General features: G+C 42.8%; 1 protein-coding gene across 1 annotated transcript in view; it reads left to right on the forward strand.

Moving 5' to 3' along the window:
* Positions 1–24,416, forward strand: part of TRIO (trio Rho guanine nucleotide exchange factor) — a 964,000-nt gene that overhangs the window by 688,252 nt on the left and 251,332 nt on the right. Inside the window, exon 34 of the mRNA XM_029590045.1 lies at positions 11,780–12,023. Coding sequence (XP_029445905.1) covers positions 11,780–12,023 — 244 coding nt within the window. The remainder of the gene's footprint in view (positions 1–11,779; positions 12,024–24,416) is intronic.

Raw genomic sequence — 24,416 nt, forward strand, 5'->3', positions numbered from 1 at the left:
CCTGTATGACTTCATCAGAACTTCGTCGAGGATTATGATGTCTGTGGTGTCGGCCAGGAGGCTCATTTGGTTGAGGAACTGGTTGGCAAATGTTTGGTCTGAGTCTCAGTTGGGAGCCTTACCATTCAAGGAGAAGCTTCTGTTTGGAGAAGTTTTAGAGGTTGCTCGTGAAGCGTCTTGGAGAGACCAAAGGGCATAGGTTTCCAGAGGGTAAGCCAAAAGTAAACAGAGGTTCCTTTGCCGGGCGTTCCCGGTTTTGGTCGAATAGACGGTTTCATCTGAGTAGGCCGTCGGCAGAAGCACAGAGGCAAGGCACTGGGAGGCAACAATCCCGGAATCAGCCCTTTCAAGGGGGCAGAAAATCAGGCAGAGAGGGCCAGGGTTCTGGCGGAGCAAAGTCCTCCCAATGAAGCAACGTCGGTCCACTCCTCTCTTCCTCATGTTGGAGGATGTCTGACTCTGTTTAAAAAGGAGTGGACCAAAATCACAACAGACCAGTGGGTCCTCAGTGTGATGACAGCTATGCATTAGAATTCTCTCCCCCACTGTGGGACTTGTTTATGGTTTCCCCCCTGTGCTCCTTGCTGCAAGAGAAAGGTTGTCCAAGAAACCGTTGAACGATTTCAAGAATTGACAGCTGTAGTTCCCATTCTTATGTGGGAACAAAGGATGAGAAGGTATGCCATTTATTTCTGTTGCGACCGTCGGTCTTCGACGGCTTCGCCCCGCCTACTTCTCACTACATGCGGCTTCACCCTGCCTACCTCTGACTAATGGCCTCCGCGGTGTCTGTCTACCATCCTCTCCGGCGTCCCCGGACCGGCTTTGGTGCTGCCTCATGCCATACTCTTCCAAGGTACCTAGGGCGCGCGCGTGTGTGCACGCCGCCCTCATCTTTATTCTCACGTTGGCGCGAACCTCAGGGGCGTCCCCCTGATATGACATCACGACGCTTGGATATTTAAGCCTACTGCATTTGCTAGCTCATCGAGTTAGCAACGGTATTGCTACGGATGGGATTTGCTCTCCGTACCGAAGCTACTCTGCCACTCCAGCGCTTCTGGAACTCTTTCGCCCCTCGGGGTTACTACGGGGTACCCGCTCCTCGGGGGCCTCTTCTATCTCTTACAGGTACTATCAGGAACCGGTACTCGCTCCTCGAGGGCCCATGTTCCCTGAGTCGCTGCCTGTATCACCAACCCTCCTACTTGGAAGACTTCACCTACAGCTTTCCATCTGTGAGTACAGCTACCATCTATTCCACAGTACTGTTTTGCTGGAACCAGGTACTCTCTCCTCGAGGTCCTGCCCTCTGCTCCAGTGCCAGACCTCTCATCTAGTGGAATCTCTGTTACTGCTATGTGAGTACATTACAGCTGAGTCTCTATACTCTAAGGGATCAGGTACTCGCTCCTCGAGGGCCTACTCTCCCTGTCTCAGAGCTTCTCCTATCTCTATCTGGGACTCTGTATGCTTCTCATTGTGTACTCCTAACTCTGTCTCTTTCCACTACAGCACAGCCTTGCAGAGGATTCGCTGTTCCAGCGTTCTGTGGGAGATGTGCCCAGCCGGGCTCTACATCTACTACTCACTACTGCCACCTCTGGTGGTTCACAAGACTGTTTAATAAAAGATTCAAATCTGTGTTTGTGTGTCCAGAGTCTAGCCTGACATCGTGGTCCCTCACGGGACTGCCCCTCCATGGGCGTGGTCAGCTGCCACAGTGTCCAAGGATCCACCCAAACACCATTAACCATAACAATTTCATGGTCCCGAAGAAGGTCCCGTCCAATTTTGGATTTGATGAAGATGAATGTGGTTCTCAGGGTTCCTCGCTTCTGAATGGAGTCTGCAAAGAAGAGTTCCTGGCTTCTCTAAACTTGACTGAGGTATATCTGCACATTCCAGTCCACCCAGATCACCAGTGGTTTCAGCGCTTCATGGTCCTCAGGAAACGTTTTCAGTTTAGTGCCCTTCCATATGGTCTGGCAACTGTGCCACGAATATTTACCAAGGTAATGATGGTTGTGACAGTGACACTCAGGAATAAAGGCATCTTGGTTCATCCATATCTGGATGACTGGCTCATTCAGGCAAGTTGGAAGCTCTTGATGCTCAAGCGGTAACTCGGGTCTTGGAGAAAGGTGCAGTTTCTGGGCTAGGTGGTGAATTTGGCAGTCATCTCACCTTTTCTCCGGTCCTAGAGTTCTTGGGAGTGTGTTTCAACATCAGGGTAGGGAAGATTTCTTTACGGAGGGTTGTATTCTCAAGCTGCAGAAGCAGGTGTGCAGGTTGTTGGATGCAGTGATTCCCAGAGTCTGGGATTTCCTTCAAGTGTTGGGCTTTATGGCCTAGACGTTGGAGCTGGTCCCTTGGGCCTTTTTGCATATGAGGCCTCTACAGTGATCCCTCCTTTCACATTAGGATCCTTTGTCGGAGCAATTTCACTTTCCACTGTTGCTCGAGGAACCTGCCAGGTCCAGTCTCTCATGGTGACTTAGGAGCATGTAAGGTGCGGAGTGGACTTTGGAGGTTCTAGACTGGGTGGTAGTTACCACCGTTGCGTCTCTCCAGCGGGGGGGGGGGGGGCATCTAAGATGCGCATGCGTGCATATATGTTCATATGTTATAAAATGGCCGCATCCCTGGGTGTGAGCTGGCAAATGCAGGCACATATGTGCCTTACACATCTGTTTCAAAGTTACTGTCTTAATGTGGAGAAGTGCAAAGTGTTACATGTGAGAAAAAATATCCTCAACTATGAGGTCAATATTCAGACATAGGCAGGCAAGACTTGTCCAGCTAACTTAGTGGGATATTCAGTCTTGTGACCTTACTGCTGAATATATCTGGGTAAGTTTAAACCAGGGAAGCCAGGGTTCATAAGAACATGCCATGCTGGGTCAGACTAATGGTCCATCAAGCCCAGCATCCTGTTTCCAACATAGGGCAAATCAGGCCACAAGAACCTACAATTACCCAAACACTAAGAAGATCCCATGCTACTGATGCAATTAATAGCAGTGGCTATTCCCTAAGTAAACTTGATTAGTAGCCGTTAATGGACTTCTCCTCCAAGAACTTATCCAAACCTTTTTTGAACCCAGCTACACTAACTGCACTAACCACATCCTCTGGCAACAATTCCAGAGCTTTATTGTGCGTTGAGTGAAAAAGAATTTTCTCCGATTAGTCTTAAATGTGCTACTTGCTAACTTCATGGAATGCCCCCTAGTCCTTCTATTTTTCGAAAGTGTAAATAACCGAGTCACATCTACTCGTTCAAGACCTCTCATGATCTTAAAGACCTCTATGATATCCCCCCTCAGCCGTCTCTTCTCCAAACTGAACATCCCTAACCTCTTCAGCCTTTGCTCATAGGGGAGTTGTTCCATCCCCTTTATCATTTTTGTTTGCCCTTCTCTGTATCTTCTCCATCGCAACTATATCTTTTTTGAGATGTGGCGACCAAAATTGTACACAGTATTCAAAGTGCGGTCTCACCATGGAGCGATATAGAGGCATTAGGACATTTTCTGTTTTATTAACCATTCCCTTCCTAATAATTCCTAACATTCTGTTTGCTTTTTTGACTGCTGTACCACACTGAGCCGACGATTTTAAAGTATTATCTACTATGATGCCTAGATCTTTTTCCTGGGTGGTAGCTCCTAATATGGAACTTAACATTGTGTAACTACAGCAAGGGTAATTTTTCCCTATATGCAGCACCTTGCACTTGTCCACATTAAATTTCATCTGCCATTTGGATGCCCAATCTTCCAGTCTTGCAAGGTCCTCCTGTAATGTATCACAGTCTGCTTGTGATTTAACTACTCTGAATAATTTTGTAACATCCGCAAATTTGATAACCTCACTCGTCGTATTCCTTTCCAGATCATTGATATATATATTGAACCCCAAGAACGCAACATGCAGCCACACTTCATTTACCCTCTCACAAAACTACCAGACTTGACACAACCAGAAAACGTGCCTTTGCCATAGCTGGCCCCTCCTGCTGGAACAGTTTGCCACCTGATCTGCGTCAGGAATTATGCCCAAAAAAATTCAAACAGAAACTCAAAACATGGTTATTCCTAAAAGCCTTCACATAACGTACCCAACATCTTATCCATCTAGTCCCTTCATACATTTCCCTGAGACTAATCTTATGTAATTATGTAAATATGCTTTTTTCTTCTGAATTACCAAATTTTCGCCTTTTTTAATACCTTTTTGTCGCCTAGTAATCTATTGTACTTAATTTAACCCCTGTATTAATTTAATGTAATTATCTCATTTCTACTACCTCATTTTCTCCCCCCTCACCCCTTCCCTGTTTGCATTGCCATGTATCATTTCTTCCTTTGCTCTAACTTAGCATTGTTATAATCACCTAATGTTCTTTTCTTAAGTTGAATATTAATTGTAAAGCACTGCCGCTAATCTCTATCTGTTCTAGCGCTGCTGCTAAAATATCGTTGAATGTGAACCGACATGATGTTACTAAACGAATGACGGTATATAAAGAACCTCAAATAAATAAATAAATATTGAAAAGCATCGGTCCAAGTACAGATCCCTGAGGCACTCCACTGTTTACCCTTTTCCACTGAGAAAATTGACCATTTAATCCTACTCTCTGATTCCTGTTTTTTAACCAGTTTGTAATCCACAAAAGGACATCGCCTCCTATCCCATGACTTTTTAGTTTTCGTAGAAGCCTCTCATGAGGGACTTTGTCAAACGCCTTCTGAAAATCCAAATACACTACATCTACCGGTTCACCTTTATCCTCATGTTTATTAACCCCTTCAAAAAAATGAAGATTTGTTAGGCAAGACTTCCCTTGGGTAAATCCATGTTGACTGTGTTCCATTAAACCATGTCTTTCTATACGATTTTGATCTTGAGAATAGTTTCCACTATTTTTCCCGGCACTGAAGTCAGGCTCACTAGTCTATAGTTACCCGGATCACCCCTGGAGCCTTTTTTAAATATTGGGGTTACATTGGCCCCTCTAGTATTCAGGTACAATGGATGATTTTAATGATAAGTTACAAATTTTAACTAATAGATCAGAAATTTCATTTTTTAGTTCCTTCAGTAGCCTAGGATGCATACCATCCGGTCCAGGTGATTTGCTACTCTTTAGTTTGTCAATCTGGCCGACTACATCTTCCAGGTTCACAGTGATTTCGTTCAGTTCGTCTGACTCATCACCCCTGAAAACCATCTCTGGAACTGGTATCTCCCCAACATCCTCATTAGTAAACACAGAAGCAAAGAATTAATTTAGTCTTTCTGCAATGACCTTATCTTCTCTAAGAGCCCCTTTAACCCTTCGGTTATCTAATGGTCCAACCGACTCCCTCACAGGTTTCTTGCTTCGGATACATTTTAAAAAAGTTTTTATTATGAGTTTTTGCCTCTATGGCCAACTTCATTTCAAATTCTCTCTTCGCCTGTCTTATCAATGTTTTACATTTAACTTGACAATGCTTATGTTTTATCCCATTTTCTTCAGATGGATCCTTCTTCCAATTTTTGAAGGATTTTTTTTGGCTAAAATAGCCTCTTTCACCTCACCTTTTAACCATGACGGTAGTCATTTTGCCTTCCTTCCACCTTTCTTAATGTGTGGAATACATATGGACTGCGCCTCTAGGATTGTATTTTTAAACAATGTCCAAGCCTGTTGAACACTTTTAACCTTTGCAGTTGCATCTTTCAGTTATTTCTAACTATTTTCCTCATTTTATCAAAGTTTCCCTTTTGAAAGTTTAGTGTTAGAGCTGCAGATTTACTTATTGTCCCCCTTCCAGTTATTAGTTTAAATTTGATCATGTTATGATCACTGTTGCCAAGTGGCAGTTACCTCTCTCACCAAATCTGCATTCAGATCCCACTGCTGCTCCTTGTGACTTTGGGCAAGTCACTTCACCCTCCATTGAATCAGGTTCAAACTTAGATTGTAAACCCTCTGGGGAAAGGGAAATACCTACAGTACCTGAATGTAATCCACTTTGAAGTGCCGAAAAGCAGAATATAAATAATTAAATCTAAGTGTAAAGGTTTGCCAGATGAGATAACTGGCTCTCTTTAGGCCAGCTCAATAGCAGGTCTAAAGTTAGTGGGATACCTTAGCCAGCTAAATTAGCCTTCCTTCCTTAGAGGAAAGGAAATCATCAGATAAGAAGTAATTTCCCCTTGTTTCACTCCAGATAATTATCTCAAGGGGTAGGGAAGAGAAAGAAAGAGAATAAACTAAATTAAGAAAAAAAAGAGAGTGACTGGAGGTGTGAGTGTTGTGTGGACTTTAATTTTTAACTTGTTCACGATTTAGCGCAAGAGTTAGGAAAAGAAGTTGGAGCCTTTTCTGCCCCATGATACTGACATTTGGGATTGTATGGAAGTACAAGAACCATTGCTCTGCTTTTTTGTGATCCCTTTCCATTAAAGGATCACCTCTGACTGTCCATGCCTATCCAGGAGCTCCAGCCTGCCTTGCACATCTGGGGGGGGGGGAGATTCAGACCCAAACAGCAGACAGACAAACAAAACAAAAGCCTCCTGGAGAAGAGCAGGACAGAGCCCTTGAGAGAGCTTGGCAGGCTCAGCCTTCAGAAGTGGTGAGAGCGGGCTGTTGGGAGCTTTCCCTCCTCCCATCCACTTAGGTTTCCTGCACAGTAAATTGGTAGAAGGCCCATGCGCCAGCGACAGACAGGCCGTACTTCAGAGTGCCTTTCATGACTATCCCTCCTCCTGCCCATAAAACAGCAGATGAAAACGAAGGAGAACCAGTTAGGAGAGCGCAGCACCGGCCCATGTGTGCTTCCCTGGAGATTGTCATTTACCCTGCCAAATCGCCTGCTTTTCCTTAGGCTTCTCCGTCCCTTTCCTCCCCTAATCTTTTCCTAACCTCGACAAATAACTTAAACCAGAGGCTTACGTTATTTGTAAGATTATAACCTCATTGTTATGTCATGGTGATAAATTATGTGCCGTAGCATTGGGTGACTGGACTTAAGCCACACAAAACAGTAAGACAGATGTGAAGAGGGATGGATTTGCTTTTTGTGTTGGATAGCTAGTTGCCCGTTTTCCCCAGCAAATTTTGTCCAGCTGGTAGGATGAACATATGTTTTTTGTAATTTTTTTTTTTTTTGCTCCGCACTGGATGTAGAGTAAAAGAGAAAACAAAATAAAGGCCCAGTATCACAGGAGAACTACATACAAGTGACTGGCAACCTTCACAAGAACCCAAAATATATTTGTACAAATGCCTACTGACAAGGTACAATTCGTAGTTACTTGAAAAAGCAAAGTCGCTGCTTAGCATCTGCAGATCCATCTTCAGACCCCCTTGAAACGCCAGGTATTTAAGCACTACAGGTGAGGTTTCATCCTGGATACTGGCTTACAAGATGAAAGGCTTGGTGCCTACTGCCTAGGAAAAAAAGGCCCAACTGCTGATGAAACTGAACAAAACTTCACAGGCTGTCGGGGAAGTTAAGAAGAATTGAAACTGAATGTTTTAAACAAACTGCGCCTGTATTTCATTGCGCTACCTAGTGATAAAGGGAACAGTGCCATGTCTCCACTGTACCAAGCATGTTGTGGCAGCCACGCCATTTCATCAACAATTATTTTATTTCTGTTATTTTCTTGGGAAAAGGATAAAGAATGTTCCTTTTTTTTTTTTTGGCCCTAGTGTCTTGTTTCTTCCTGTGAGCTTTTGTCTCAGTCTCATGTGTGTCGTATTTTTTTTTACGTCTGGTAGTCCTGCCATATTCGCGTTGTTCCCATGACGTCTGTCCTTTGAGACTCATTCAGGGTGGGTCGCTGGGCGCGCCAGAAAATAAAGCCGCCCCCAAACCGGAAGTGCAGTTGGTCTTTAAAGGTACTTGAATCTTTGGGAAATGGTGTATTCAACAGCATCAGGGGGGGGAATGAGGGAGAAAGGACCCAAGCCATGGCACCTCAGTGGCACCCAGAGGCCATCGTCAGGGCATCCGAGGTAACAGAGGCCCTGCTGGCTGTGGTCCCTGCTGCAGTAACAGGGCTGGGACAGAGGGGGCAAGGAAAAGATTTAAAATAATACACTGAAAAAAAATACTGAAATAGTTTCTGTGAACTTTACACTGATTTCTGATACATGAAGTCCTTAATTTGGGGGATTTCAATTTGCCTCTGTAAGTTTGAATAGATTCTAAACTTGTTAGTAATTGTGAATTGCTTTTTTAGATACTGTAAAGAATCTTAGCAAATTTGTTCCAGATCTTCAGAAAATCCGAAGTAGGTCTCATTGGATATTTTCGATCCTCTCTGGGGGCTTTCCCTGGCAGATCTGGTGAAGATGTGATATTTTTTTTTTCTCCGTACAAACTTGAATTGGGCTGACGTCATCCGATTCGAGTTTGATCTCAGATTGTTCTGACATCACTGTTGGTCATTGCTAATAGTCATTTCCCGCTAATGTAATGGCTTGAAATGGTAAACATGCTTTAGGAAAGATTTCAAATTGGCTGATCCTTTTTAAATCTTGATTCCCCACCGCCACCACCCCCACTGCTGCTACTTCCTGAGATCAGCTCTCGCCCACACGGCACAGTTGGTGGAGCCGTTTCAGAAAGGCTAAAAACACGGACAAACAATAGACGAGACATGCCAGGAGAGGGAGCGACTTTATTTGACAAAGCGCAAGTCTCCCCAAATCTATGTCATGTGTTGTGCTGTGTGCTGCTGATGTTGGGTAATTCACTTCAGTTTGTCAGACCTGTAATAATGACTTAGTAGCATCAGAGCTCAAAGGGTCCGCCTACACTTCAGCACTGACACACGCACGCACAAGCGCTGCTTTAACTGCCTGGCATTCCAAGGAAATAATATTAAATCATGCCTAACAAGTTCATTTCTTGACATCAGGTTCTCATAGTTTGGACGTGCACATGTTAAAAGAAAGTCTTTCACTGTCCCCTCTCCTCTCCCATCCCCTTATACACACATCTTTAAAAGTCCTGGCAGCCTCTTCAAATCCCATGCTGGGGACAAGTGTGTGTGTAATATGCATGGTTTTTGTTTTTTTTACCTCTTCCTCCCAGGAATAGGTGCATGTGCGCACTCAGATGTGAGAAGGGATTTTGCTTGGGGGGGGAGAGAGATCTAAAAATCAGAAAATGCAAAAATAGTTTGTAGAAAATGAAAAAAAAACGGACTAGTAATTTTGACAACCTGGAAAATAATAAGAAATAACCTAATAGTAATAAATCAGCATCGGGAAGACTACGTTTTCCTGCTGCATATCTGGAATCATTTCCATACCAAGCAGTAGGGAATTTCCAGGCTAGTTGTTTGGGAAGATTCATTTTTTTTATTGTGATTAAGATGGAAGAAAGTGGGGAGAGGGGTTGGTGGATTTAATAAAACCATGCAGAGGCAAGATAAAATGCATTAAGCATGACTATCCAGGAGTCTGGAAATTGCTAGAGGAATTGAAGAAAATAAGGATGGGTAACCCATTTTCTGTGTCCAGGAGATCTGAGATCTAGATTAGCCTGCAGCCTGTTGCCTGAAATAGGGAGCTGTGTCCGGTTGGTCTCAGACTCCCAGGTTTCACCATTATGGGCCTTGTGTAAAATTCAGAACAATATGTGATGTATTGCAAAGATTTAGTACTGGAAATGTGATGCTTCAAGTTAAAGCATAATGTAGAAATTACTGTCCTGTGCTGTACTTTTTATTATTCTTGGTGAATGACCATGTCAGCACTTTATCTTGAAACCCAAGTGACCAGGTGATGGAGCACAGAGGTTTGCTCCCACACCTGGACATTGCAGCCTGTCTGTGGCCTCTTCTTGTCATTCCACTGCAGCCACAAAGCTACAGGGGAATGACTGGAGAAAAATCTGAAACGAAAATATGAATGAAATTACATTACAGCAGCTTAGCATTTAAGGTTAATTAAATCAGAGTTCCTAATTAGCTGGCTTGACTGTAAAGAAAAACAAATCTTGTGACATGCAGTTAACCAGGAATCCGTGATTTCAAGCCTTCGAGCTGATTCATTTTGCCTTTACTTTGAAATGTGGCGCAGCCTCACTGATGAGAGGGCGGAAAACAATGGAAGAGTGCAGCTGAGGACTAACCCGAGCCACAGTGTTCTAGCAAGCCATGGAGGAGCCTTGTGTTGTCTCCTAGCAGGGTGGGAATTCTTGAAGAGCATTTGGAGTGCTCCTACTAACATATCCTGGAGTCAAGACAAATATAATAGAGTTTTAATGCCAGTTCTCAGACATTGTCCAGCATATACAGATGGTTTCAATTGTTTTTGGCCTTGTCTGAGGAGAGCAATAAAATGAGCCAGCAAGAACTGTGCTGTATTACTTTTTTGTGCATGGTGTGTGGGGTGGTGACTTTGAATTGATTTAAAGTTAGTAAAACTCCTTGAGAAGTGGTTAGAGGTTGTGGTAGGAGGGAGGGAAGGGATGGTTGTAGGTGTGTTGGCTGTCTGATTTCACTTTCTTGAGTGAGAAGGTAATTATGTTTTCAAGCTGTATTCCACATACCGGAGACCCGGAGCTGTCCTGAGAGACTAAGTAGGAGTTCAGATGATGAATTTTTTTGGCCAGTGTTTGGGGTGGAGGTAGATGGGAGGAAGGGGAAAATGAAGGGTTGCCTGATTTATTTTCCTGTAATTATGAGAAACACAAGGTCTGCTCTCAAAAAAAAAAAAAAAAAATGTAAAAGCAAGTAAAAGATATAGTTGGCCAGATCAGAGGCTGCTGGTCGTGGGAAAGATTGTGGTTGCTCCAGACTGCTGGTCAGAGGTTATATATATTGTAGTTTGGAGACTTGGATTTGGAGAGACAATTATCAATCAAGGTAGAACTCATTTTATGCTAAATATATGGGAGATGCTTTCAGTTGCTCCTTTGTTGAAAATAATAAATAAAAGCTTGGTCAGAACAAAGCCCTTTGAGCAATAATGAAGACAGAGAGTAATCTGAGCCTCATGTAATTCCATCACAGATTTGTATGGGGTTTTGAAATAGCGATGCCATAGAGCAAAAGTAAACCTTTCCCTTTTATTTTGTCTTCAAGATTATGCTCTCGCTTTCTGATTGCTACATACTCCATTCTTAAGTTTGTGTGTCTATATGTGTGTGTATGCACACAAGATTGTGATGTAGGCTTAATTTACCTCAGCATGCCTGGTGGCAAGTTAACCATTTAGCAAGGTCCCGGGGATCTAGGAGTCCAGATGTGTAGGCTATAGTCTCACTAGTTTTGATAGCTGTTCAGATTATTGTAAAACTTGGTAGCAAGACACAAAGGAGGGGGATTGCTGGGTGTTGGATTAAATATGAGATCTCGTGTGTGCATATACCCAGGATGGTAAAGAACCAAAGAGTAAAACAAAACTGACTTGGATAAGGAGCAGTATCTCACAAGTGATCAAGCTTCTACAATTGGCAGCTTAGATATAGCCTTAGAAAATTTGGACAGGAATAACTGGGCAGACTGGATAAGCCAATTGATTGTCTTCTGCTATCATCTATTACGTTACGTTACTATACATGACATCTTCTGTGATGAGCAGGACCTAAAGCGCAAATGAATTCAAGTCAAAAAGTGGACATAGAGTCCTCAAAAAGAAAAAGTTCTTTTGTAAATTGTTTGGGGGTTTTTTTCAGCTTACGTTAGACAGGAGACTGCTTAGCAGAAATGAATCGCATTTACGATTTTGCTGTCTTCTTTGTGCCCTCTCTTCCAGTTGTCTGGTGGCTGTGAGTTGACGGTGGTCATCCACGATTTTGCGGCATCAAACAGCAACGAGCTAACCATCCGGCGAGGCCAGACAGTGGAAGTCCTGGAGAGGCCCCATGACAAGTCTGACTGGTGTCTGGTACGGACCACCGACCGATCACCCGCAGCCGAGGGACTGGTACCCTGCAGCTCCTTGTGCATCGCCCACTCTAGGAGCAGCATGGAGATGGAGGGCATCTTTAACCACAAAGGTAAGGAAGCGGCTCTCATACCATAAGTGTCCACTTCTTTATTTATTTAACACTTTTATATTCCGAAGTTCGTACGGAACATCAGATTGGTTTACATGCCACCCCCCCAAAAAAAAAAATGCTAAGTGATTGTGGAGAGAAGAGCATCGTTTATCCAGAGGAGCATTGGTCAGGAGCTTCAGCAGATTTGGAATCTCAAATATCAGCAACTTTATTATGGTAATGTGGGGGCATATATTGGCTTTTGCCATAAATGGGCACATAACGTGGGGGATTGGTGAGTTGGAGCATTACTTCAAAATGCAGAGGAAAGGTAGTTCTGTGACTAATTTCCATAACCCCAGGCATTTAAGGTCATGGATGCAAAAGATACTTGCATGTTACTACCAAAAAAGGTGCCAGAAGGAATTGTCTATACTGATTGTTTGCTGGCTGAAGAACTTGATAGTTCTTAACCTGTAAAGCACCCCTGAACATATTTCTTTATTAGTGACAATTATTTAACATGTTTTCCTCTGCACTTAGGCAGGCCAGTCCACACCAGTGGATTTTACATGTCTATAAGCAGATGGAGATGGAGTAAAACTGACTCACTGACATATAGCTCTGCCCTGTCATCAGCCTGCCAGTATACTCTGTCTCTAGCAGAGTGAGCATTCAGTTGCAATGGTGCAAGCGTATCATTTCAGGAAGGTGGTACCCTTGGAGACACTGGACTCTGTGCTTAGATAGATGCAAGCCTCCTGGGTTAGGAGGCTCACTGTCAAAAGTTGGTGGCGCAAGGTCGGTGGAATGTCGAGGAGTGGCAGTAGACCAATCATTTTGAAGCACATGCAATTCAACTGGCATGCTTGCAGTTCGTCAAGTGGCTAGAAGCTCAAGCAGTAAGGATAACGTCGGACAATGCCTTGATATGGTGGCCTACATCAGTCATCAGGGCGGAACCAGAAGCCAACCAGTGTCGGTGGAAGTAGATGCGCTCATGATATGGGTGGAGCAACATCTTCAAGACATATCCACCTCCCACATTGCCGGGAAGGACAATATACAAGCCGATTTCCTCAGCAGACAGGTCTTGGACCCAGGAGAGTGGGAACTGGTGAACGAGGCTTTTCAGCTCATAGTGGAACATTAGGGTCAGCCGTGCCTGGATTTGATGGCAAGTTCCGACAATGCGAAAGTACCATGGTTCTTCAGTTGCAGAAGAGATCCAAGAGCGCTGTGAATCGATGCACTTGTCCAGGTGTGGCCACGGAGCGGGATGTTATATGCCTTTCCATCTTGGTTGATGATCAGCAGGGTGATTCGGAAGATTGCAAGTCAAACCAAGACCAAACTTCTGGTGGCTCCGGCTTGGCCCCAGAGACCGTGGTATGCTTCAGTGGCTACTGGTGGGCAGTCCTGATCTATTGTATCAGGGGCCAATACTGCACAACAATCTGGATCAATTTTATCTTACATTTTGGCCCTTGAGAGGACTCGGTTGCTGAAACTTGGTTATTCCTCGGCAGTGATTTCAACTTTGCTTCGGGCTAGACATCTCTAGCTTCTATTACGGTTTGAAGAGTGTTCAAGAGCTGGTATGGCGTGCAAGGTTCTCACCCTCTTAAAGTTGAAATTCCATTGATATTGGAATTTTTGCAGGAAGGTTTGGTTAAAGGCTTGGCTTTAAACACTGAAGGTGCAGGTAGCAGCTCTTACTTGCTATAGGGGGCAAATCAATGATAGACCCTTGTCTTCCCATCTGGATGTGAGCAGGATCTTGGAGAGTCAAGCATCTTCTTCCTCCCTCATGTCTTCTCAGTGCCTCTTAGGGACCTTAATCTCATATTGCGTTTTTTGGCAGATCCTACATTTCGACCACTGCATGCTCTCTCTGTGCAGCTGCTTACCTTGAAAACATATTTTTCTGATGGCAGTCTGTTCGGCAAGGCAAATTTCCGAGCTAAATGCTCTTTCTTGCCGTGAGGCATTTCTGCAAATGACTCTGGGGATGTAGATCTTAGGATTGTACCTTCCTTTTTTACTGAAAGTGGTTTCAGAGTTTCATTTGAATCGTCTATTTCCCTGCCCACTCTGGACAGCGATAGAGATGAACAGAATTATCATTTGTTGCATGCCTTGGATGTCAAACAACATCTGGTGCAAGGTTACTCGCTCCTTGAGGAAGACTTGATCGTCTGTTTGTACTCCATGGTGGAGGTAAAAAGGGGATCCGGTGACGATAGCCCATTGGGTGAAGGATGTCATCACGCCTGCCTATGTGGATGCGGATATACCATTACCTAGACAGGTCAAGGCGCATTCCACTACAGCTTAGGCAGTCTCGTGGGAAGAGATTCAGTTGTCTCCTGTTGAGATTTGCTGGGCAACGATATGGTCATTCTTGCAAACCTTCTCCAAGCATTACTTCTTGGACGTTAGGGCTCTCAAGAGGAGGCAGCTTTTCCATGTGTGGTGTTGATGGGACCACAGGCAGCCTACCACCCTTTTTGGGAATAGCTTTGGTACATCCCACTGGTGAGGATTGGCCTGCCTGATAATTTCTTTCCTCTAAGGAAGGCAGGCCAATCCACAACCCACTCTGGGATGCCTACTTGCTTTTAGTTTGTCCTTTATATGCAGATGATGCTGAGTGGTTCTTTTATTTATTTAGAAACTTTTCTATACTGTTGCCAAGTTAAATACCATCGCAACAGTTTACATGTAGGCACATATTAATGTAGGTAAAAGTGTACTATAGTACACTCTAACAGGTGCCGTCAAAGATTCAGTTACAATATATCATTAGACATAGTCTTTTAGTGAAGTAGTTCATGATCAATTGTACCAAGGTACTTACACGGGTAGTTTTATCACACCTAGTATTATAGTTATGCTTATTGTGGTGTAGAGTTCATAGACTAATCTATTGTAGAGTTCGAAGTACTGTGTGTCGGTGCCTTTCTGTCTTTTCCTGAATAATTTCTCTCTATTCTCTCATCTCTTTGTAAAATGCTTGTTTAAAAAGCCATGTTTTTAAACTTTTCTTGAATGCCTTGAGATCACTTTGTAGTCTGATCTCTGGAGGCATTGTGTTCCAGATTATGGGTCCTGCTAGTGATAGGGCTCTTTCTCTCACTTGTGTCAGTCTTGCTGTTTTAACTGATGGAATGGTTAGGAGTGCTTTATTTGCTGATCGGAGGTTCCTGTGTGGAGTGTGTACCCGTAATGCTGTGTTCAGCCAATCTGATTTCTCATCATAAATTAGTTTGTGAATGATACATAGAGTTTTGTATTTAATTCTGTGTTCAATTGGTAGCCAATGTAACTCTGCTAGGGTTTCAGTTATATGATCCCTCCTTCTTTTTCCAGTTAGTATTTGAGCTGCTGTGTTCTGAAGTATTTGCAGGGGTCTTAATGTCGTATTAGGTAGTCCTAGCATAAGGGCATTGCAGTAGTCCGTGCTGGAGAAAATTAGTGCCTGTAGAATTGTTCTGAAGTCATTTTGAGTTAGTAGTGGTTTAAGTTTTCTGAGTACCATGAGCTTTGCATAACCTTCCTTTACTTTTAGTGATATGTGTTGTTTCAGATTGATTTCAGGATCTATAATTATTCCCAGGTTTCGTACTTTTCCAGTTAGTTCAATTTTCTGGTTGTCTTTGAGTGTTATTGAGGTTTGACTGATTTCAGAATTTTTTCGTTCTAAGTGTAGAAATTCTGTTTTATCAATATTAATTACAAATTCCATTTGTGTCAGTAGTTGTTTTATAATGCTTAGGTACATGTTGGCTAGGTTTAATGTTTTCTCTAAAGTGTCCTCTATGGGTAGAATTAGTTGGATGTCGTCGGCGTAAATGTAGTGGATAATTCCTAGCCCTGCAAGTAAGTGGCATAATGGCAGCATGTATATGTTAAAAAGGGTCGCTGATCCCTGTGGAACTCCTGTTTTGAGATTAATTTTTTCTGATAATGTGTTGTTGATCTGAACTTGGAAAAACCTGTTTTCTAGATATGAACTGAACCATTTTAATGTTAGACCGTGTAATCCGATTTCCTCCAGTCTATTTAGATTTGTTTGAAGGACTGGTAAGTGAAATAACTAATCCCTAAGATGTTAATTTTTTTGCTGAGCTCAGTGTTTCCCGGTTGGTTGGGAGCATGAGTGGTTGATGGTTAATAGTCATGTTCAAGTACAATCAGTTTGTCTATAGTTTCGCTTTTCTACAGATACTGGTTGGCTGATGTTGGGGCAGGGCTATATATCAGTGATATCAGCAAGTCAATTTTACTCCATCTTCATCTGCTGGTAGGTGTGAATAACCCACTGGTGGGGATTGGCCTGCCTTCCTTAGAGGAAAGAAAATTATTAGGTAAGTAATAATTTCTCTGTTGTCTTTAAACTTAGAATAAGTGACATGAGAATCCAGGGAAGCTTCATGAGATTCCAGCCTTTTATCTTTGCAGTAGGGAACTCCTTTAATGCCTCTCTGATTCTCTTCATTGGTTTTTGGGACAGCTGAGTTATTATTACTGTGGTAGAAGGAGGCAGGCACTGGCTTCTGACCTCATCATTTTGGATTTGTTCCTATTGAGTTTTTTGTTGCAAGATCACAAAATGTATGTGGAAAATTGGCAATTTGAAGTCCATTGCCCAAAAAGTGCAATCAGGACAGAAATAGGGAGCCCCGTGCATGCTAACATTGGTACCAGTGCCCATTACTCACTAGCCTGAGGTTTGCTCACTGTTTTAGAGCTGTGCTCATGTTCTGCGTGTGTGTGTGTGGGTCCCACCATGTTCAAAAGCTTACTGCTGTTGAGAGTTTTGTTGCACATATTCCTTGTAATTATCAACAGCCTTATAATAGTGAATAGCTTTATTTGTCAACTGAGCTTTTTCTAAATGCATTAGTAATGTTGGTAAGTCTTTGAGAAAATCAAAAAAGCCATCAGAGTTCTGACAAACCACAGGTTCAGTCAGTCTGATCTAGCATACCGCACAACAGCAAACCCTCATGGGGAGGGAACACACCGCATTCATGAACTGGACAATTAGTGGATGCAAAAGTGTTCTGTTCAGACATCTTTCTTTCTTCTGGGTGAAAAAGCCTATAAAATAGAAAATAAAATATCTTTGGAAAATGAGATTTAGGAATAAGATAATAAGAAAAGGGTAGAGCCAAAAAGAGGCAAGCTGTTAACTTTTGAAGGTAGTAGGTAGTACTGCTGTTGCAGTAAGGAACACTATGGGATCTTAATTTTTGTTTTTATAGTGTCATTGACTCTTTTTATTCCCATCACTCCCCCTCCCCCAATACATTCTGTTCTGGTAGAGCCTGTATATGGTGTTGCCATTATACAGGCCAACAAAGTACCATACGTGATTCTTAAAGGAATGGGGGAGGGACCCATTTGTTTGCGGTTTTGCCAGTCAAGTCAATCCACAATAAGACCTCTCCAGGTATTACAAAATGCCGTGGCAAGAATCTTAACTGGAAAAAAGAAATGTGACCATATAACTCCAATTTTGTTCCAGCTACATTGGTTACCTCTAAATTACCAAATTCAGTATAAAATTGCATCTATAATACACAGTATAATGTATGGAGAAAAAACAGAATGGTTAAACACAGCACTACATGTTCATATACCTCAAAGAAATCTGAGGCCAGCTAACAAGGGCCTACTGATGATTCCTACCATTAAATCAGCACGACTAAGTGAAATGAGAGAGCGTGCAGTATCAGTAGCAGGACCAAAATTTTGGAACTCGCTCCCTATGCAGTTACGGCTCCAAACTGACAAGAAAAAATTTAAGGCCGAGTTAAAAACTTGGTTGTTTAAATGTGCATACGAGGAAAATCAGGAATAAGCTTTATTGTCACAGTAATGATTTTTATCTTATTTTAACATTCTATTTTTAACATTTTAATTACATTGTCACGTATTTTAATTATTTTTAGATATGTTTTTGAGTTTTATTATTTACCGTAGTCATGTCAAGTATACTGTCTTGTTTTATTTCGGCCTTTTAGGATACCCATCGCTTGTTTAAATTTATTTAATTTTTTAGCACCTAAAATGTAATTTTTATGTTCTTTTTAACTGATTTTTGATGCTACTATATTTAATTTGTTTTGTATTTCTTTTATGTTATCAATTGTAAACCGTTGTGATGGCTTTCCGATGTAACGCTATATAAAAATTATAAACCATAGCCATAAATACATTTTTATAGAATATAAACTTTTGGTTTACTGTGGAAAACCTATAGGAAACTTAGGAAACAGCCAGACCTCCAGTTATGACCTATATTGCCCTGGAGTATCTGAAATGTATTTACAAAGTATAAAGGAGGTGGAAAAATGCTGATCACACTAAACTTTTGGAAGTGAAAACATTTTTTTTCCCTTAGAAATGCTGTAGGGCTAGTTGTGCAGCAATCTAATGAATAATTAGCAACTCTCCCCCCCCCCCCCCCCCCCAAAATATAAGCATTTTTCAACTGCATTCATCTAAAATCTCTGCCCGGTGGGTCCAGGTGAGTCTGGTAGAAAGACTCTCACTTTCCCTTTTCTTTTATGCGGCGTTTTCACCAAACGAAGAAAGGAAAAAGCAGTATAGGGGGAACAGAAATGCAGAGCAGTAACAGGTAGCATCCTCTGGCAGCCATCTTGAACTCCCCCCCCAGTTTTTAGGTCTTTTTTGAAGGATTTTAGGTCTGGCTGTAAAAGTAGCTCTATTGGTAGGGAATTCCATAATTTAGGACCTGCAAGTGATATGGCTATAATTCTGACCTGACTTAGATGTGCTGATTGTCCTGAGGGGATGGTTAGTAGACCCTTATTTGCAGATCTTCATTGTAAAGTATGAAGGCAAATAGCGGCATTCAGCCAATCAATTTGTTCCCCATAAATAATTTTGTGTAAAATGCATAAAAGTTTGTAGTCAATGCGATTCTTAATTGGGAGCCAATGTAGGGATTTTAATATTAGTGTTATATGATTAGATTAGATATGTTAAGATCCTAGCTGCTGCGTTTTGTAAAGGGCGAATTGTGGACAAATGGGAGTCCAAGTAGGAGAGAATTACAGTAGTCTGTGCTCGAAAATATTAATAGTTGTAACCGTTCTAAAATCGGATTGGTATGGTGGAGGTAACTGATATTTAAAATAGTTGATACCATTTAAAGTCTGACTCACTCAGAGTGTTGCTTTGTCAGTAAAAGGGACTTCAGATGGATGGTATGCTTATTTTGCATTTTTAAACCATGCTGATACACAGTAAGCCTACCTGAGCAGAGACGACAGGTCTTGGTCAGGGGCAGACGCCGAATGAATCTGCCCTGAACTCTCCAGTAGCAAGAAGATTTCAGAGCAATTCTTATTTTCCTGGAGGCTGCTGATGTGAAAGGTTAGTGCAAAAGCTTTTACGTGGTGGTTTATTCCCTGCACTTCCTAAACCACCTGGGAGCAGCAGCATTTTCTCCAGCTTGCAACAGCTTTTGCTATGCTCATGGCTATTTTGCGGAACTTGGTAGGCATTGTAGGACTCAAAGGTGAGAAATGAGAAAGGAATGTTGTAGTCTTATTCTGATCACCCTGTTTCTTTTTGCATATAGACTCAGTCCTGTTACATTTTATTTTTCTGAGTTCTCCACCTCACTTTTCCAAAATGTAGCCTTATCCTGTAACCTCTGATCCATTCATTTGCTGCTTGTGTGGTTGTAAAAGCCATTTTAATGTACACAGTCGCGATGCTTTAGGCTTCGGCCTACCTCGACTAGGCAGCAATGCCCGGACATTACACCATGGTTTGCAGGTATTGAGTTGCAATCCCCCTTCTCGTCTTCTAATATAAGCAGCCAATTTCCATGTTGGTTAAAGCAAACAAAAAAAGAAAAAACAAACTCTGCCTTTAGAAACTCATTCAGCGGTATTATCAGCTGGAGTTTCACCGCCATCACATGTGAAACCATGTTCAAGTTAGGAGTCCTTTCCCAGCTGTCTGTCCCTTTGTAGGTCTGTTTGAGAGGTGGGGTGGGTTCTAGGGGAGCTCTTGATGCTATGACCAGTCTAGAAACCAACTCAAGCATGCAGCAGCCCACCAGTATGTTGCAGGCCTCTAACAGCAACAACCTAGCACAGAAGTGGAGTTACAGCATTGGACACTCCAGGGATTTAAAAAGAGCAGTTTATTAAAGCATCTGAGGGCTTAGTCTGAGCTCTTCGTGTTGATCATCTTTCCGCTTCATTTGCTTCCTGGAGAGTTGGTTCTGTTTTATTGCAGCTCTCGGTTTGCTGGACTGTATTGCCAGGATTTTTGCTATTGGCTCACATTCTGCAGCCAGTCTGAACACCCACATTGGATCTTGCGACTGAAGCTGATCCGCACAGCTTCGTTCCCTTTATGTTGCACAGCAGTCCATGTCTTCAGATGAGGGACGGGTCAACTTCTTTGATGGTAATGTGTTTCTGCGGCTCTCCTGCTCTTCCTATGCTCCCTACCTTCTCTGACCAAAGTCAGTTTTCCAGTTGCTCTCTTCTGGACTTGGTTATAATATACTTTTTTCTTTACAAAAAAAAAATGAAAAAAAAAATTTCTGAATTCATTTTATATTTATTGTTTATTACCTTAATTACCTGATGCCATGCAGCCTTTCCCACAGAGACATCACTTTGAAGTAAAACAGCAGCAAGGGCCATGTTAACTGCACCTTCTTCAGCTTCTTGTTAAACTTAGGGAGCATTTGCTGACACTGCGGCTAAACTCATGCAGATGGATTGTTTGCGCCCAGGCAGGGACAATGGAATGTCTTTTTGGGTGGAGGAGGAGGCCATGCCAACCAAGCTTCATCCCCTTCCCCATTCCCTTCCTCTGTCCCCCATCCCACACTAGTCTCTCTTTCTCACCCCCCCCCCCCCACCACCACATGCCATCTCTCTCCTCCTCCTATCCTCTCCTACTCCTGCCTTCACCACCTCACTCTCTCCCCTACCCCTTCCCTTTTTCTTCTCCAGCCCCACCCATCTCTCACTTTCTTGTCCTTTCTTCCCTTCTACAATCCCCCTATCCCCCCCCCCCCACCCAACACGCTGATCAGCAGCAAGAGAAGGAGAGCGGTGGTGCCTCAGGCCCTGTTCTCCTCAGCCTGGCCCAACTGCTGCTTTGAGCCTAATGGCTGTACAGAGTCCCGTGAGGTTCAAAGCAGCAGTCCGACCCAGAGCTGAAGTAAAGGACGCAGACTGATGCACTTCTCCTCCAGCTGCTGCCTGTCTGACCCAGCCCCGGATCTCCTGCAGCGATTCTGCAGGAAGGGTCAGGTTATGGGGCCCTGTGGGCTCAGGAGCATCAATCAGAGCTGTCAATCTAGTCTGGGTTACCACTGGCTGAAAAACGGTCTGGTTTATTTGTTTTGGGAAATATTGTATTGAGTTTATCTGTCAAGTTCTAAGAGACAATAATAGTGAAGCAGCAGTTTCTCACAAAGCTCTCTCTCCGAGAACAGTACATCCAAAATAATTTTTTTTTTTTGACTCTGGAAGTTCCTCCTGTCTCCTTTTAATTCCAGCTCAGTTGGAGCCTGTGCCGGTATTCTGCCTTCATGAGCTTTTGTTCACTACTACCTGAGAATTTTTCTCAACTGTTCAGTCTGGTCAGTGCAGCAGCGGTCCTGAGGCCGGGAACCACTCCCCCCGGTCTCCTCCTGGAATCCTGAGTTATGGGATCTACATCTAACACCTTAAGGTGACCATGACTCCTTCCTCACTCCAGGGGATGTGAAGGTCGCCTCTGCCACACCTCCGGCTAACCTGGGGTGCAGAAGGGACTGATCTGGGAATTGAACCTGGGATCCCACCACATGGCAGTGTGAAGCACTGCAACTGGGCCAGCTCCCCCAAAGTAATTTCTCTACGATTACTAAATTCCTCTAAGAAAACCAAGTCCCTTTAACCTTCCCCCTACTTCATTAAAGAAATATTTGCTTGACTCAATGGGATGTTGCTTGAAAACCCACATTTTTTTCAATACTCATCTCTTAAAGGAGCAGGTCAAATGACTAATAATAATAAAAAAAAAATCAAGAGCATAGTTTCTTCTTGGTCAAGCTAAGGTCTAAGGAACAATTACAATCTAAGCCTCTGCAACAGATTCAAGCAAACGCTAGTCGGAGGTTTGGGGTTGTTTTTACTACAATCTTGACAAATCGTCCTAGTTAAAGAACATAAGAAACATAAGTTGCCATACTGGGTTAGATAGAGGGTCCATCAAGCCCAACATCCTGTTTCCAACAGTGGCCAATCCAGATTATAAGTACCTGGCAAGTAGCCAAGCATTAAATAAAATCCCATGCTACTGATGCTAGTAATAAGCAGTCTTTCAGTGCTGGGAAGACTACAGTACTTCAGACATGCTTGGTCATTGAGAACAGACCATTGGGTGCTAGAAATCGAACACATTTACTAATTAAATCTCCACCAAAAAGCTATTCTCAGGAGACTGAGCATCTCTTTCAGCAGGAGTGGTGATGTCGTCCCTCCTCCTAGCCGACGCAGTAGAGCCAGTTCCGCCACAAAAAAAGAACTCTTGAGATCTATTACAGATATGATGTAACTTGGGGGACTCCAAACAATTGCATGGCTAGAAGTGGGGGCCACAGCTCAAAACGTTTGCTCACCCCTGGGTTAACCCAGTCCCTGTCTGTACCTGAGGCAGTGGAGGGTGAAGTGACTTGCCCAAGGTCACAAGGAGCGGCAGGAGATTTTGGACCCTGGCTTTTCTGGTTCTCAGGCCCCCTGCTCTAACTACTAGGCTGCTCCTCAATCCTGACTGCATTTTCAAAGTCAGGCTAAGGCTTCGGCAGCTCCTTTGGCACATCGTCTCTGGCTTCCAGAGAAGCTATCTGCAAAGCTGCTACTTGGTCTTCCATTCATGCTTTTATGACTCATTATAGCCTAGAAAATGCTTTGCATCAAGACTACAGTTTTGGTTAAGCATTTTTTAAAAGTCTAGTTGATTCCTTCAACTCTACCATAAACAATAATTACAGGTTGCAACAAATAATCATATAACCCCCCCCCCCCCCCCCAGCTTGGGAGTCCCCACTTGTGTGGCATTGTTTTTGCTGCTTGTCCACAGAGATAGCTAAGTTACCCACTTGTAACTGGGGTTCTCTGTAGAAAGGATAAATCAGCCACACAATCCTTCCCACCTCCCCTTAGAGTTGAAGAATTGCTTGCTATAAAGACTGGAGAGTCTCCTGTGCAGGGAGGTTCGCACATGTGCTGATAAACCACCTATGTTTTTCTGAACTCTCAGAGAGTTCTTCCATCTCGGAGCCATCAGATGACATCACCTTTCTTGTGTGGCTGATTTATCCAGCTGTTTATGGAGAGCAGCTCAGCTTTATTTCAGTTCAGTCGCTCTCTCCTCGGGTTTCAGACTCGTCTAACTCAGAGGAGGATGAAGAGTCAGAAGTAATTTATTTGAATCTTCAGTGAGTAATTTGATTAAAGAAATTGCTAGAGCTCCGTATAGCAAAACAGTTTGTAAGAAGGACAATTCCTGAGGTTTTCTGTTCAGAAGGGAAAGTCTTACCTGTACATCTGGCAGTGTAGGCTATGATCACTAAAGAGTGGTTGCAGCTAGGCAGAAATGAAAACTATTCCTAAAACTTTTAACGGCAATACTACAAAATACATGTTAGTTAACTTGTTGATTCCATAATGTCGAGTATAACACGTACTATATATTCATTAAAAATAGAGTTCATGTCCTCAATAGAGCTATTCTATAATCTGCTGGATTTTTCTCCCCACTTGTTTATCCAGGGACATGATTCATTGGGGGTGAAAATATAGGCAATGATTCCAAACATCCTTTAAAGCTCAAAGACAAAGGTGCAAGCCCCATTGCTCTTATCAGCTCAACTTCCATATATTTAGCAGATGAAGCTTACAGTATTATTTCTGTCAGCTAGACCTGTGACTTATCATGTAGCTGCCTGGAGGACTGTTTTGTTAAAATGGTGCTATGCATATTTGGTTTTTTTTTAAAAGTTTATCTTGCAGGAATTCCTTTTGAAGTCAGTCAAATTTGAAGAGCTAGAGAAAATAATCAAAAATCTTCAGACACCAAGAAAGCCTTACTTCCAGAAGAGAAACCTAGATACAATTATCAACCTGAAAAATTTTAATCTAGAGAATTTAAAAGACCACCCATGTTTTTGTCCTTAGGGAAAACTTCCTTGCTGACAGGTCTTTCCAAGGAACAAATTCTAAACCAAAACCTTTTTCATAAGTCCAAAGCAGGAAATAAGCATAGACAGGGACTTAACTACTGTCATTTGGGTTCTTGGATTACACAGGTTTCAAAAATTTGACCCTTTTTGGAAAGAAAATATAGAAACATAGA

Source organism: Rhinatrema bivittatum, chromosome 2 (assembly GCF_901001135.1).
Source record: "Rhinatrema bivittatum chromosome 2, aRhiBiv1.1, whole genome shotgun sequence".
Lineage (NCBI taxonomy): Eukaryota > Metazoa > Chordata > Amphibia > Gymnophiona > Rhinatrematidae > Rhinatrema > Rhinatrema bivittatum.